This window comes from Halictus rubicundus, chromosome 16, assembly GCF_050948215.1.
Source record: "Halictus rubicundus isolate RS-2024b chromosome 16, iyHalRubi1_principal, whole genome shotgun sequence".
Lineage (NCBI taxonomy): Eukaryota > Metazoa > Arthropoda > Insecta > Hymenoptera > Halictidae > Halictus > Halictus rubicundus.
Window position 1 is genome coordinate 8,990,136 of NC_135164.1, and position 16,049 is coordinate 9,006,184.

The 16,049-nt window shown below is 51.8% G+C and overlaps 1 protein-coding gene across 1 annotated transcript; it reads left to right on the top strand.

Moving 5' to 3' along the window:
* Positions 1 to 1,521: 1,521 nt before the first annotated feature.
* Positions 1,522 to 15,036, top strand: LOC143361932 (uncharacterized). Its single transcript, XM_076801649.1, has 3 exons — positions 1,522 to 1,987; positions 10,790 to 10,944; positions 14,111 to 15,036. Exons 1-3 carry the CDS (start codon positions 1,762 to 1,764, stop codon positions 14,870 to 14,872), a joined length of 1,143 nt encoding a protein of 380 aa, XP_076657764.1. The 5' UTR covers positions 1,522 to 1,761; the 3' UTR covers positions 14,873 to 15,036.
* The last annotated feature ends 1,013 nt before the right edge of the window (positions 15,037 to 16,049 follow it).

Genomic DNA, 16,049 nt, shown 5'->3' on the forward strand with positions numbered 1-16,049 from the left:
CGGACGATTTATTAAACAACGCTGGCGACTCGAGTAATTAGGTGCTCTCTTTATATTCTACTCGTTACTCCGTGCGACTCCGACTTTTCGAATGTCGTTGCGATTTCGAATCGTTGTCGGTTACGCGTCCACGGTTTATTGTTGTTGACGAGTTCCTCGCGACGCTCGGCGACAACCTTGCTGTTTGTTGCCGCTCATGCACACGTACGCACACGCATCTCGCTACGCACACATACCAATTCGGTGGGTCGTCGACCCTGCGCACTTGAGAAATTGATAACGAATACCGTAAATTTGAAATAAATCGTTTAAAATATTCTAGACCGGAAGGGAAATAGGGCCGAATATATTTATCGTATAAAACGAGATTATGCGCTAAAAATATTATTGTTTTCGAGAATAATAATTTCAGTTTCTGTTCTCGATTGCACAAATTCTTGTTTCGAGACCGTCGACGTAGCAGCAGTTGATTTTCATAGAATGCTAGTTAGGCAAATTTGCGACTTTTCAGTACCTAGAGGTCGCTGGACTCTTCGGGGCTTAAAGGGCCCGGAGGGTCTCCATTGATACGACTACCCCCACCACTGACTGACCCAGACCGTAATCCCCACCCCCGTTGCTCGGAAGGAACCGTGGAAGGACCTCGCAAGTGTTCGGGGTTGAAAATGGGGGTAAGGCACAGTTTGTCAGAAACCCTCACCGAGGAAAGTAGAAATACTTACTGGCAGAAGCGTGACGGTTGTCGCAACGAGTAGGAGCCCTCAGAGGTCTCCAGTGCTGGCCAGTAGAGTTGAGTAGACTACATTGGACCTCGGTAGACTCGATCAGAGCTCAGTAGTATCGCGTAGGCGACAGTAGACCCCAGTGATCTCCAGTGATTCTCCACGTGTTCTTCAGTGGTTACCGGCGACCGTACTACGATTACCAAAGACTATCGAACACTCGCAAAGACGCTTAGATTCTCAAATCTTTTGACGCATCGTGTTCTGTGAAGTGATACCCTGGACGTGAACAGTTGACTCGTCCTAACAAACGTACTAAATCTACCAGCGAGGAATGTCGACACATTACGGATATCCGGAGCCAGTGTACAGACTGGTAAGCGACAGTGATCGGTTCCGTGTACCCTCTGTCTTTCGTCTACCGTCCCCAGTTCCGGTCAGCATCCGCGCGGTTCTTTAAGAAATGCAAATCGACTCGAAAGAAAAGAATTTCCCGTCGGCAGCCTAGTCATTCGCAACAATAGGAGCTGGTTTCTCCGACTGCGACAGTTTTCCTGCCCCGAAAAGAATACTAATTTATTCGCTGTGACGACGAAAGGCGTTACCGCTCGTGTTTCGCTTCCCTTGGACCTTGTAGGAGGCATTTTCCAAATAGGCGGGTAATGTATTCCACCTTATTCTTGCAAACATCCGTTAGTATAGCGGCGACCGTGAAAAAGCTTTGTTCGAAACTCGGGAAGGTGGGAAAGAGTAGAACAACGTGTGTCTAAACGAATCGTTGCGATTATCGTTGCAGGTGGAGGAGTTCGAAGGTTACGGTTACGGTTACACGCGAACTGGCAACGTGCCGCTACAAGAATTACCGGCGGCGAAATACTACGAGAACAACGCAGCGAAACTATACCCGGAATCGAGCCATCAAGGCTATCGAGAGGAGAACAGCTGGTGGGTGCCGGAGGAGAGCGACGAAGATCCAGAGATAAAGGACCGTGATAAGGACGTAGCGGTGGCGGGTGAGCTGGCTTGCCTCGCGGGTTACATGGCGGGGTACTTGAAGGCGGCGGGTGCCCCTTGCGCCCCGACCGGTAGTCCTCAGTACCACCCTCACAGTCATCCGGCAATGGGGGTTGGAACTCATCCGCATCCGCATTCTCACCCGCATCCAGGAGGACCTCATCCTGGACTACACTCGCCGTTCACTCTCGCAACGCACGGTCATCCGCATCCGCACCCGCTCGAGCATGGACTCGCCGCATTCCCGCAAGGTATGTCCTCTCTAATCATTTACACCCTAATTCTTACGCGAGGGTACGAATACCGAGACCTGTCGCGGAAGCTGAGAGAGCATCGATCGGAGCGGCGATATATTATTGGTCGACTGCTAAGTGTAGCTCTTCTCGCGATCTAGCTTTACCAAATTGATCGAGAATTAATTCGATTAATTAACCCTTTGCACTCGACGCTATTTTCATTCTCAAACTAAATTTTTCTTCCGTCGTAGAATATTTTCATTCTAAAACTAAATTTTTCTTGCGTCTTAGAATATTTACATTTTATTCATACGAGACCGATTCGATTTCCACATATAATATTTAAATGTTTAGTAATCTATTGAATACAAATTTTGTGATGTAACAAATATTTTGTAATATTTTTTGTAATTTCCTTGAAATATTGCCACAACAATTTCCAGTGGTGCTTCAGAGTCACCACTCGAGTGCTAAGGGTTAATTCAATTGAGAATGATTTGAGAATTAGTTATTTCAACGGAAATATATATTTTAGAATGCTAGGAAAGTTGTAGAGAAACTTGTAGGTATTTGCTACGTGTATCTCTACTTCGCGTTACATGTATCTCGCAATAGCTCGAGCGGTTCGACGAAGAAAACAAACAAATTTGTCGGGTGTGACTGGAATAGAGCGACGCGGTCAATGTGTTCGTACCCTAACATGCGAATAAGGTTAGCAAGTAGTTTGAGACATGTTATGCAAGATGACGGCCAGCAAGTTGAACTCGCATGCGACCAGAGTTGCCAGCGTAGAGTCTTTACGTTCTCCCTCCATCAAATTTCCCTTTCGCGACTCTCCGAGAGTCGTCGCCAGTGTCGTCAGAGGCGAATCGAGCCGCATGTAGTAGTAGAGGGGGAAGCATTTCGAGGAGAATAGCCTGCCTGGAAACCCTGTACGCAGGGTCCATTGTAATAGTGGTAGCTGTTTCTCAAGGTCATAAAAATCGGAGCCGACTCCCTTAAGCTGCATAATTACCAGTACCAGTTTCGCTAGTTTCTATTATCACCGCAAAACAATGAGGTTTCGATGAGATGCACGAATACTTGGTTTACCTTCTTCCAAGTACTCGTGAATAAACTGTAGATTTTATGCATTTATGACTATTTTCCAGCCAGATTACTTTAAATACTCTCGCAAGAAATTTTCGCAATTTATTTGCCAGTATTCGCACCTCTAAATTCATGTTGCTAGTTCACCGTGTCGCATAATTCGCGTTCGAACGAGTCGCGCGAACAGCTTTAGGGGTTGCTGCGGGTAACGCATTCGGGGAGGTGTTGAGCATTCGTGCAGGTGCATTCTTCGAGGAGGAATCGTGAGGTGGCGGTAGTTGTAGGGTCGCGGGTGTTCTCACAACAATTGAAACTATTTTCATTTTTCCGTCGAACGAATTGAACTGTTCTATCTTGTTGAAGAGGAGAAGCTAGACGTTCGCGGGATCCATTTTTGAACGTTCGATGAAAGGAAAGTTGGAGGCTAACGAGAATATAAATTGCCGTATTATCCGGTTAATAATTAGCCTCGCGATCTTTTGACTCGTTCTCGACGAGCGTTTTTAAACGATCTCGATGAATAGCGAGCCGTTCGTTGTTGCGCGTGTTTCTTTGAAATTTAAGTGGATGCGTCGGATATCTATCCGATATGTAATCTTAACAGACGAGAGATTAATAAGGGCAAAACGGCGGCCGATTGATTTATTCACCGACAGCGAACGTATCGCGCGTCGCGTTCGTCCCACGGTTAAGCTTTCGAACTCATCGTTCGTTTGTTCGGCGAATGATGCATGTTCCTTGCATTTCACGAATCGCACGGGGTATGTACGTTATCTCGCAGTAAAAGTATTTGCTCTGTCCGCCGTGGTAGCTATTATTGATTGTCATGCAAATCGATGCATCGACTGAAGCCGTACGAGGCCGAAGCAAACTCCGGGGCTTCTCAACTATATAGCCGGCTCGTATCGTTCTGTGGCGGACGTTCGAATGCATTTCTCTTCGACGGCACCTTTAAAGCACCGGCAGGTTTTTCCATTCGAAAATTTCGAATGCATTTCGATCGATCCGGGTCGGAACAGGCCACTCGTAAATTCTGATCACAATGCCAGCACGGACTTCTCTTCCAATCGGCGGGCGCGATACGCGCGTCGTAAATTCCGATTCTCCGCAGAAACCGAACGCTTCCGGTTTGATTTTTCGCTCGACCTTCCGATTTCGAGGCGACCGGTTTTCCATGGTTTTCCCGTTGCTCGCGCGCTTTTAATCGTCCGGGGCTTGCGTTTCTCGTTTGCAAAAATTCGCTCAGGTCCATGAAAAAAAAGCAGCTCTCTGCCAGGCTTTCGAAACGTCAAACGCGAAATGTACTTGTTCGTTTGCAAGTCGGTAACGAATAATGGATTTCATCGTGTATTTTCCAAGATCCTTTTGTGCGGAGCTTTGCGCCGCTACCGCAATACGGCTTCGCGTAAAAAACACGTTCGCGTTGCACAACGCGAAATGCATGGCCGGACCGTTAACACGGGGGATATCAATCAAGTGGCCGATACACCGTTAACAGTTCGAGCATTCCTATTTTCTGCCGTATCGAAATCGAACGTCGAGCACAGCTTTTCGACGATATAGCGGTCGAGGCGCGATTCTCACTCGAATAGGAGATCATCGATTCGTCGGGTAATTCTCCGAATTGAATTTCCGGTTGTACAAGGGTGCACCAAAGTCTGTGACAATAGGAGTCCACCGACTCAAAATTTATAATAACCCTCAGCACTCGAATGGTGACTGTAAAGCACCACTAAAAATTGCTGTATCATTATTCAAAATATTTTTAATGTATTCGATAAATTACTAAACATTTCAGTATTGTAGGAATAAATTGCACCATTCTCGAATGTATAACATGAAAAATACATGTATAGAAGGGAAATATTCTAGGACGGAAGAAATGTTTCGTTTTGGTGTTAAAATAGCTTCGAGTGCAAAGGGATAATTCGAGTTCCACCGTATACGAATTTCTCAGCGGGTCGAAATAGGTCACGGAAGTAATGCCGACGTATTCGGGATCCGGTGAAATGCGTGCAGGAACCGCAACGCTTGGCCGCGGGTGTGTTCGGCGTGCGGTTCCTCTCGCGTCCGCGTGAATTTCTTTGCTGATTGTCGAGCGGTCCTATTCGGCGGTCTAAAGTAGCTCGTTAAAACCGGAAGCGCACCCTCTGTGCGTGCACCGCGTTCTCTGTGCCATCTTTTTCCGCGGTGGTTTGAAAGAGGGCCGGAGAACCGCGCGCGGAAAGAGGAAGAGAAAGAGAGCGAAGAGAGTCGAGTCGAGTCGAGTCGAGTCGAGTCGGGCAAGAGGGTGGTCGGAGGGGGCTGGAATGCCCCAGCGAAGAAGAGCAGAGAGAACCATGAGAGTAAGCCGCTTATCAGGGTGGCAGCAGGCACTATAGGTCCAACCAACGCAGATAGGTGGGTTTCCATGGAAACACGGATCTGTCCGTTAGGTCCCTACGTACCCACGTCCAGCCGCCTATCCGTTGTAGGCGTATCCGCTACATGAAAAGCCGCGGAACGAGAGAGGAATCGAGAGTGTTTCTGCCTTCGTTCGTTTTCGCGTTCACGGCAAGGTTCGCGCCGTGGACCGGACAAGATCTAGCCGTACAACGAAAATTCGACTGTTCGACCAGGTAGAACGCGACCGACGATGCCACCGTATTCGATACACGAGGAACAAACGGAATAGTCGCGTGCGTACAAAGAGAAAGTTCGTGTCGTCGGATCCTCCAGTTCGGGAACGGTTTCGAGTCGCGCGTCTCTGTTTATTTTATTATGCAATCGTACACTGTGCGCGCGGTACACGGGGGGAGGGGGTCGTGTTTCGCCGGAAAGCAGAGAGACACACCGCTCATAGCTCAGGGGCGGAACGGACCGGAGGGTGCGAAAAAGAAGGGTGTCGAAACGTTGTCGTTAACGCGCCGAGGTTTCTGCCCCGATGTTTTCGGGGACAGTGTCGAAGCCGCCGGGTACGTGGGAATCGCGTCACATGCCTCGCCCTTTTCTCATTCGACTACTGCTATTTGTTGTCGCAGAGAAATTGCCCGTCCACTTAACTTCCTCCGCCTCTCTCTCTCTCTCTCTCTCTTGCGCCGCGCAAACACACCCCCAGACTCCTCTCGCTTCTTTTCTCCGTTCGATTGATAATTTCGATCCTCATCGACGAGCGAGTGTCGTCGATTATCCGCGCGATCGGGACTTTAATCCTTTGCACTCTCGACTGGCGACTCTCGAACGCTGTTAAAATTGTTCAGAATATTGTTTACTAGATTTGTATTTGAAGAATAGAAATAAAATCGTGTAAGACGGAAATATTCCAAGTCGAAAGAAACGTTCGGTTTTAGAGTGCGAAGGATTAATTTTACGGTCCGTCCCTGGATCGCGATGAGACGGTTGATGAGGGAGCTCGTCGACTCTCGATGGAATTGCAATCGGTCGATTAGGCGTCAGGTTAAGGGCGGCACGTGGCGGCAACACGTGCACACCCATCGTCGTTACGAAGTGGCCACAAAACGGCGAGAAGGGAACACGGGAAAATCCACTCGGGAGAAATCTTAGTTGGCGTCGTTGAGTAAATTGAGTAGGTGGACCGGGCCGGGTCGGGCCGGTGTCGTTGTCGTTTCCCGAGCACAGGGGTTCGAATATACCGGTCGCCGGGCCTAATTGCAGGATAAACACTCGAGTCTGAGTGAAATATCACGTACAACGATATCGATACCACCGTCTGCTTGTTTTCTTTTCTTTCCTCGTTTTTTTCTAACGCGCTCATCGAGCCTAAAATTCATTTTCCCGAAATTTTTCCACGTTACGAAATAGGAAAGTAGGTTCCCGGGAGGGGAGGTACGTATGTAGGTGGAGGCCTATCGAAAAGGAAGCGAATGAAAAAGGCATCGGTTGGAAGTCGGTAACACGAAGCTTATCCTCTTACTCGGTTGTCCCGGATGTGTTGGTAATTCGTTACTTACTTATGCTCGTCTCTGCTAGATTACCGCGTAAGAACGACTAGGTTCGAAGGCCACACGCGTTTCTTTTGTCCGCGGGGTCTACGGGACGTCGTGTGGCCTTCTCGTGTGGCGCAGGTGTATCATTCTCGAGTTGACCGATGCAGTGTCTCTCGTTCGTCTCGGGGAAACGACGCGTTTGTCCCCCGAACGGGGAAATCGCGCCGAAAGACAAACTACGGGGTTTTCCCCCCACCCCGCGGTTATCTACTTTGCGCAGCGATTCTCGCGTAGGTCAGACTGTAAACGCAAAGTCGACCAAATGTTTTCGTAGCTGATGGCCTTTTAGAATTCCCTCTCCAGAAGGCAGAGAGCGGCACGTGCTATCATCCCACGGGCCCGCGTCCATGGTCCACGGTTCCCCCCCGAATAATCCAAACCCTCCGCCCACGTTCTCCGCGCCGCCTAGCAAAGTCCGTTCGCGTTTTAGCTTTTAATTAATTTTCGATTCCCTTCTCGAGCGTCGTGTATATTCACTTTCCCCGGGATTCCTCGGGCCGGTCGTTTCCTCCTTGTCGAGCCATCGAATTTCGCTGCCGTCGCATCATCTCCCATTCTATGAATAACGAAGTAACCGCGTCTTCGCGAAACGAGTTTGTCGCTTCGTCGGGCTCGGTCTCGGGCTCGGGCTCGGGTTTCGATTCCCCGTCGATTTCGCGTTGTTCCAGCGGGGGGACGCTCGTAATTTATGGTTCAATCTCCGCGAACTTAACCAGTTTTGATGAATGGCGCGCCGCAGAGTAGCCAGTCGATTTATATCGCGTAATTACGACGAGATCTTTCTATCTACGATTCTCCCTGCCCCGCGTGTTCCGTGTAATTGATATTAATTCGCGTTTTCTGATTCTCGCCGAGCTTTTCGAATCGGACTCGGAATTAGAATTCTCACGTTATCCGCGTTTATTTATGACGCGGACGGGCAATCGTGCTCAGCCGGCGCAACAAACGCCGCTCGCGAGCTTAATCGCGTTCTTTAGACGCGTCGTATTTCATCGCTGGAATAGTTTTAGATCGTATCGCGGATAAGTAAGCGCCGGCCGTATAATTCATTCGGTCGAACCGCAGAAATTCCACGATGCGTGTACGCGCGTGTACGTTCAAAGGCAGGACGGAACACAAGGATCCGCTCGCGTAGACTCGCGCGTTGTAATTAATTAGCGTTTCCCGTTGCTCCGTCGAACGTTGTTATTCTATTATTAGCGGCTAGCCGTCGAGACTCCGCGACGCCCGAGAACGAGAGGGCCCGAACGATCGATCGATTACACGCTTATTGTTGGACCAGTTCACGAAATCACGCTCTCCGTTTCCGTTTCGGGATTTGCGTTTACGTTGACGTTCGGCCGACTCGCGAGCGATTAGCGGACACTTGACCGGGCGGGAGAAATCACTGTGAAATTTGGTTAGCAGTCCATTGACTTCCACGGGATTCCGTTACGCTCGGCGGCTCGAAACACTAAACCCCCCCGGGCTCTCTCGCAGAGGGAACCGAAGAAGAATCCAATAAACAGAAAACGAATTTGCTATTAGGGTCGCGTCTGATCTCGTTGCGGGCCGATGAGCCGAGGCAACCCTTGTATCAACCCTCGGTTTCGTCTCGCGCCGACGATAATAAATCGAATCATACTTCAGGAAGCAGCGGGTGTTTGCCGACCCATTAGGGTTGCTTAGCTATCCGTCGTTTGCCGGATCGACGCATCCAAATCGACTGGTGTGTCGTTGTCACTCTCTTTCGTCCCGCAATCGCGAGTTTCGCCCGGTTTTTCCGCGATTCCGGATCTTCGCTCGCCTAGAAACGAGGCGAACGATAGGAGGGCTTCTCTCGTTGCGCCCACTCGGCGTTGCGAGGAAGCAGGCGGAAGACCATAATCGGAATTCCATTGTCTCGTTTCTGGATAAGGACCTCGCTTTCACAGGGGCCGATGTATAGCCGGCAAAGGCCGTTGTTAACGGTAGCGCCAACGCCCACTCGACAATCAAGCATCCTCCCGCTGCTCGCTTCTCTCCGCTCCTCTCGCGTCTCTCTCCTCTCTCTCCTCTCTCTCTCTCTCTCTCTCTCTTCTTCGTTCTCTTCGTAGCCTTATCCCGGTCGCTGTTGGATCCGCCATGGAGCCGACGCGACGGAACAGAAGATACGGATCATAGATTCAACGATCGCGGGCGTGTCGTGGCCATCGTTGCGACGGTAGCCAACCAGCATGGCATTTTACATTGTGCTCGGCGCAATCTGCTCCGAGAATCTACCTGGCCACCACGCTGATAGCCCACTCGACCAGTTCGTTAGCCAACGATCGCGCACCGTATGCATCATCGTCGGCGTCATCGTCATCATCCTTCGCCTCCGGACCGTTCTCGCTCTGCGTATCGTTCTTAACTTTGGGCAACGGTTCCGAGCAACGGCCGAAGAGATACGACCGATACGAAAGATTCCCGATGATCCTCCCGGACCACTCCTCTTTCGAGACCCGTTCGCGTCGCTCGCTTTTCATCGAGGATTCCTCTTCTTTGTTTCTCGGATCTTTCCTTCTCCGGTCGCCATTTTTCCGTCGTTTTACTCCTGCGCTTCCTAGGAAGCGTTTCGACGAGTCAGCTTTTCATTTTTATTCCGATACAATCGAATCAACCGAGGATTACCAGGCTGCAGATACACGGACACATATCGAAAACAGTATTATTAAGTATCGTTGCACGGTGTCTGTGCGGATAGCGTGAAGATTCGCTGGTCGGTCGACTATTCACGTTGGAACGAGTCCGACGAAAGGAGGCGCGGCGTGAGGCGTTTTCGCGCGTTCGGTTGGTCGCGTTCGTGAAACTGTTGGCGAGACTCGCGAGATGGACACGTAAAAGAAAAAGGGGAAGAAAGTAAAATAAAATAAAATAAGGAGAAGCGGCTTCTCTCGGTCTTTACCTACGGCATCGAATTCTTCGAAGCGGTCGGTGAGGTCGGTTCCCCGAGGTGGATCGCGGAGCAGTCGCGACAACGAACGAGCCTTTCGAGCCCGAGGTATCCACCATTCCTTTCTCGACTTTACGATCCAGCTTCCAACCGCGAGACACTGGCGAGGCGCAGTTTTCCAGACTCCTCTTTTTATTGGCCCGGAACGTTGTACGTTGGCGTGTTGGATAGCATCGTTTCCAGAGGCAGCTGGGAACGAACCGCGACTTTGGTCCTCTGGATGGTCGTGTATTCCGGGGTGTACCCCTCCTCCCCTGCCCCTCGCCGCCTCTCTGGCCACCCCTCGACACCCCTCGACACCCCTCGCGCTCTCGTCCCCCTGTTCCACCGCGCGCTGGCTTGTCCCCCGGTTCTCTCTTCCACCCGCCGCCCCTGTGACCCCCTCATAAGCGGATTACGTGGGTCCCGAAACGAGCCAAGCGAGGCTCGATGGCACGAGGAAGGTAGAGGAGGGTGGGCCAAAACGGGAGGTGGGGTGGCTGTTCAAAATTACGCTATCGCGACCTCGCAACGCTTACACCCTCCGCGCACCCCTCTCTCGCCCCCCCTTTTCGGCCCTACTACGGTCTGCGGTGGTGACGCCTCGCCTCTCTCGCGGTACCACCGAATCGAACCGCCTCGACTCGTCTTCGTCTTCGTCTTCGTCTTCATCTTCGCCTTAGGCTACAACCACGCTGGAACTGCGAGCGATGCGTCGAAATAGAATGCGAATGTCGAATTTTATCTCATTTTTCCGACTCTGGATGGTTTGCAAGACAAGTGCTTAACCATCTTTCCACTTTGTTGCAGGAATGAACCAGCGCAAACAGCGCCGCGAGAGAACCACCTTCACCAGAGCTCAGCTGGACGTGCTGGAGGGACTGTTCGTGAAGACCAGATACCCGGACATTTTCATGCGAGAGGAGGTCGCGCTGAAGATAAACCTGCCCGAGTCGAGAGTTCAGGTAAATGTCGATTTATCGGGAAATCGATCCCGGCCAACGGGATTTCAGTATGTGTGTGTGGGTTTTGGTAGCTTCGCGGGTCGGACACGCCGCGTAACAAGTCCGCCGGGGAATGAGATTGTTCTCGCGCGGCGATAACGAGTGCCGGAGAAAGAGGGAAGGAGAGTGCTTCGTGCTTCGGCAAGCATAGACGAGATTTAAGGTATTTACACAGCGGCGCGGTGTCGCTCCCCACGTCCCTCCGGTTCCGCCATTGTTCCGGCCGTGGCTGCTACATTGATAGATGTGCCCGACGAGCCCGTTGACGCTTTTATTGCGGTCCACGTGACATCTTTATTTCGTGGCGGGGTGTCCCGACGTCTCAGAGTCACGATCGTGACGGGAATTTCGAGCTCGCGAACAGTCCTCCCGTATTTCTTCGTTCTCCGGCGGCCATCAGCTTGGAAACAATAGTGCTCGGAACGCGAGACGAACACTGTAGTCTGTTCAACGAGACGAGCGCAAACAAACGTAAACAATCGAGTGCGCAGAGTTGAAGTCACCTTTCCCGGATAGTTGGCAAAGCACGCTGGTCTCGTTGGACAGACTATAGCTGCTCGCGGGGGATGCGGGTCGGAGGTTCGCGCAATTTAAATCGAGGTATCGATCGATCAAGTTTGTAGTCTCGTTTTTCCCGACTCGGGAGCATTTAGCAGACGCGGGGCGTACGAAGGGTCATCGAATCGCGCGGGGCGGTTTGCTCGGCGCGGCCGCCATCGCGTCGTCCAAGACGTAGCTTAGGAAATTCCGCCCAACGCGGAGTTTCCACGCGAAGTTAAGCCTCCCGTGAATGGAGGCGAAACTGCAAAAGGGTGTAACATACGTACGTCACGTCACGGCGCGGCGCGGCGCGGCTCGGCGACGGCACACGTGTGCGCGTACTGCATTGTAGAGGCGTACCCATGTGAACGAATAATATACGGAAGGGGGAAGGTGGTAGAGGGTAGGGAGAGAACGGTGGGTAAAGGAGAGGACGGTGATGCCGTGGATTTAAAAGTTTCCGTGAGAGAAGGAGAGAGGGAAGGAGAGAAGAGACATAGAGAGTAGGAGAGAGAAAGAGAGAGCTTGCGCGTGGTGGGTAGCTGTACACAGAAGCGACGGATGTATAGAGCCCAACATATAGTTGATTTGTTCCTGGATTATAGCCCTTCGCTCTATCTCGCTCGCGAGTTTCTATGCGTGTACGGTTTTCTGCGAGAGAACGACACAGCTGCGCGCAATGTTTGCCACGTTTGAATGCGCCAGGTCGTTCGTCCGTCGTTTACGATCGAGGAACGCCGTCGGAACTTTATCTGCCCGGTGGTTAAAAGATGCTAGCCTTTTCCGCGGCATCGTTTCGCCCGGAGAGCTACCGAGTTCTGCTCGAGGACAGATTTATTAGTATTAAACTTGTTCGAACCGGGTGTAGGTTCTCGAGGAGTTTACGCGTATCCGTTCGCAGGGCGGTAATCATGATCGTACCCGGGAGATGTTCATCGACACATCCCCGAACCTTGATGTTTTCGAGTCCGATAAACGTTCGTGAAGCGAGTCCCTCTCCGTTGAAATGAACGCGCGCGGGGCCGTCTCGTATTAATAGTGCAAATAAGAAAATATATTTGTCGTAACGAAACGTCAACGCAGCTGCCGCACCCCACGGAGGATAGCTCGGTTCTCCGCGTTTGTTGGCGACGCCAACCAGATGGTGATGCAATTTACACCTAGCCATCGATACACACGGGTAAAACTGGTTGTGGTCGCCCCGGGGGCTTCCGGGTGGCACCGCGCGCGTTCGGCCCGTTCAGTTGGTTTTTGGGGTGGCTGCGAACTCCCGGCGTCGCTGTGTGTGTTGTTTCGAAGGGGGTGTCGTGCAAACACGGCCTCGGTAATGGGCGTTCTCTTTCTCTGGGCTCTTCTTCCCTCGCAGACACGATCGTCTCTCCCTTCCACGGCGAAGATCGTTTCTCTTGCGGTTTCCGTATACACGGGTCTCGAATTTTTACAACCCTCGCGTTCGTCCTTCTGTTTGCGAAGACAGGAAGGCGAAACCGTTCGCCGATAAGGCAAGGTCGTTCGTTTCGAGTTTTCGTATTCGTCTTGACGCTGAAAGCTTGTCAAACCTTTCGGATGTGTCTCCCGAGGTCGGTTCTGCAAGAGGTTTTTCCACGACTCCGAACCCTCTCTTCTCGCATCCTTTCGTCGTTCTCAATTCGAGCAACTAACGCGGAATCCGCAGCGGCTCGAAATCCCGTGTCCGCTTGGACGATTCGCGCTCCTTGCAACAACTGTTACAATGCCGCCGATAATAACAACAATGACGGCGGGTCCCGCTTTTAAAGGCACAGGCATAGATTCATAGGATCGCACCCCTGGCCACATTGTGTGCTGGGATTACAGAGGGTGCACGAGGGGGAGTGAAAGGGGGCTTGGCCGCGCGAGCTTGCGAAGTATCGGGGCTTACTTTTGTCCTTCTTTCTCCCCTCGTCCTCGTCGGGAGAAGAGGAAAACAGAGAGAGAGAGAGAGAGAGAGAGAGAGAGAGAGAAAAAGAGATTTCTCGATTTCGATTTTCATCTCGATTTCTCTCGCGCGTTTTCCGGCTGCTCGTATTCGCAAGTACCGCCGTCGAAATTATGGCGTATCTTTGCGCGGTCGTACTCGCGCTCTTCCACCGGGGCGAAAGGAACCCTAGCACGGGCTAGGGATTTGATTCGCGCATGCCTGCCGACGAATACCGTGATCTCGAATCCCGAGGGGCACACCGACACGTGAACCAGAAAGCCCCAGGTTTTTCGCCCCTCTTCCTCGGCTTCTTGTTATTGTTGCGATTTAATGAAATGTTACGGTCGTCCGCCCGCGATTACTTTCCCATTGCGCCGATTAACTCCCCATCGCTCATCGCTACGATTCTCCTCCGCGTGACGGGACACCTTTTCTTCTCGGTGCTCCCTCGGGCAATGCTTTTCCTCCGTCTATCGTTCGAAGCTCGGGTAGATGTGCCCGGTCTGCTAGATCGTTCCCCAAATATTCGATGTTGTCGCCCACTGACAAATAGAAAGAAGCTCGGCGTGTTTACTAAAAATAATTCTGCACAATTTTTTATCGAGTTTCCTGCTTTAACCGTGACGTGTTCTGTCTTGGTGTGCGCAGGTATGGTTCAAAAATCGTCGGGCCAAGTGTCGGCAACAGCAGCAACAACAGCAGCAGCAACATCAACAGCAGCAGCAGCAGCAGCAACAACAGCAACAGCAACAGCAGCAACAACAGCAACAAGGCTCTCCGTCGAAGGGTTCACCGCGTTCGAATCAGACTCAGAACGCGGGCAGCAACGCCGGAAACAAAATGCCGACGAGCACGTCGGCTACGCCCAGCAGGCGTTCGTCTCCGGTATCCCCGCCGCGCGGCAAGGAAGCGCCGGGCCCGAACTCGCCTCTGATCACAACGGGATCGACGTATCCGCGTCTCGGCGTGACGCCGACCGGCGGAAGCGGCGCGAACAGCGCCCTGACCACGCCGTCTCCGCCGTTGACCCCGGGTTCCAGCCAGTTACCGCCGTCGTCTTATCCGCCACCGATGAACCAGATTCATCACGGCGAGTATGGTTTCACTTGGAGTTCAGCGTCGCCCGGCTCGGTGAACCCGAACCAATGTTACGCAGGGCAGACTTACAATGCCTACCAGAACCCGTACACCAGCGGCGATTACTATCAGACCCCGATCTCGCACATGCATCACAGCCCCCAAGGAAACTACCATCATCCTCAGTACCATCACAACATGACGCTGACCTCCTCGATGTCTCATCTGACGCTCCACCATCAGAACCCGAACGGCACCAACGAGATGACCGCCACTCCCGGCGACTCTGACGGCTACATACTGCCCGATCAGAAGTATCAAGCGATGGTATAGCGGTCCAGCCGATCATCGGCCGCCGGTATTTTTCATCGCGGTCAAGAAACCGCGGTCACGGTCGCGTCCACCGCCGCCGGATCTTATCACTGGCGATCATCTTCGAACTCTGGCCCGACCGGCTGTCTCGAGATCAACGGTAGCATCGACTCCGACGACAATTGACCGGTAAACGACGTAACGTGTGTAATAAATAAAACGCTCGCCAGCTCGTAGCCGTGCAACAATCGACGATCGGCCCGCTTCGTCACATATACTACAACTTGCTCTGTCGCTCTCGATAAGAACCGGCGTCGGGACGCGACCGTCGTCGACCTCATTACATAGATCAGCAATCAGTATCGCCGTTACATGTGTCGCAAAACTCGGAAGAATCGCGCTTCCGCAACTCGGACTCTTTGACGTGAAATACTCTCGCCGTCGCACGCGGGCAGTAGTTTGAAAACAAAAAAGAAAACGCTAAATCGACCGGCTAAACGGTCTCGCGACTCTTACCTTCGGGCCGTTACTACAAACGACGATAAAGACCAGTCCAAGATCGTGTCATCCTCGCTTGCAGAGTGTTGGTCGGATGTTTCGAGCGCGAGGCCGTTTCCCGTCGTACTCTCGCGTCGCGCCGTCTAGCATCCGGTTCAATCCGAACACGCTTGCGAATCATGACAAAACCGCGAACAATCGGCTCTTGCTATGATTCCCAACGCGTCTCGACTGTTCCGTTCTCTAGATCGCGTGTCCAGCGAGTCGGTATCTTGAACGCGACGTTAGGCCCGACTGCAATTCGCGGCTACTGGTAAACACGAGAAACAGAATCGATTCGAGACGCTCGACCCTCCGTTTTTCTTTCTTTGTGTCGGAGGGTCGCGCGCACGTGCACGCCTGTTTCCCGTGTTCAAGGAATTTTGATAATTCCTTCGCTCTTTCTGTGGAAATCGAACGGATGACCGCTCGTTAATGGAAAGAGAATAATCAGCCGTCTCCGAGAATTCAATCGAGTCCGACTAACGCTCGCGTTTCAAGATCGACCGCGAAACCGTGAATCTATATCCTTTTCGTCGTCGATCGCATTAACGGCTCATTTTATATTCAACGACTTTTTGATTTGCCGCCGACACGGCGGACAAGGAGATAGACAAATTTTCGAGAAGCCGCGAGCTATCATTTTACCCGGTATTGTCGA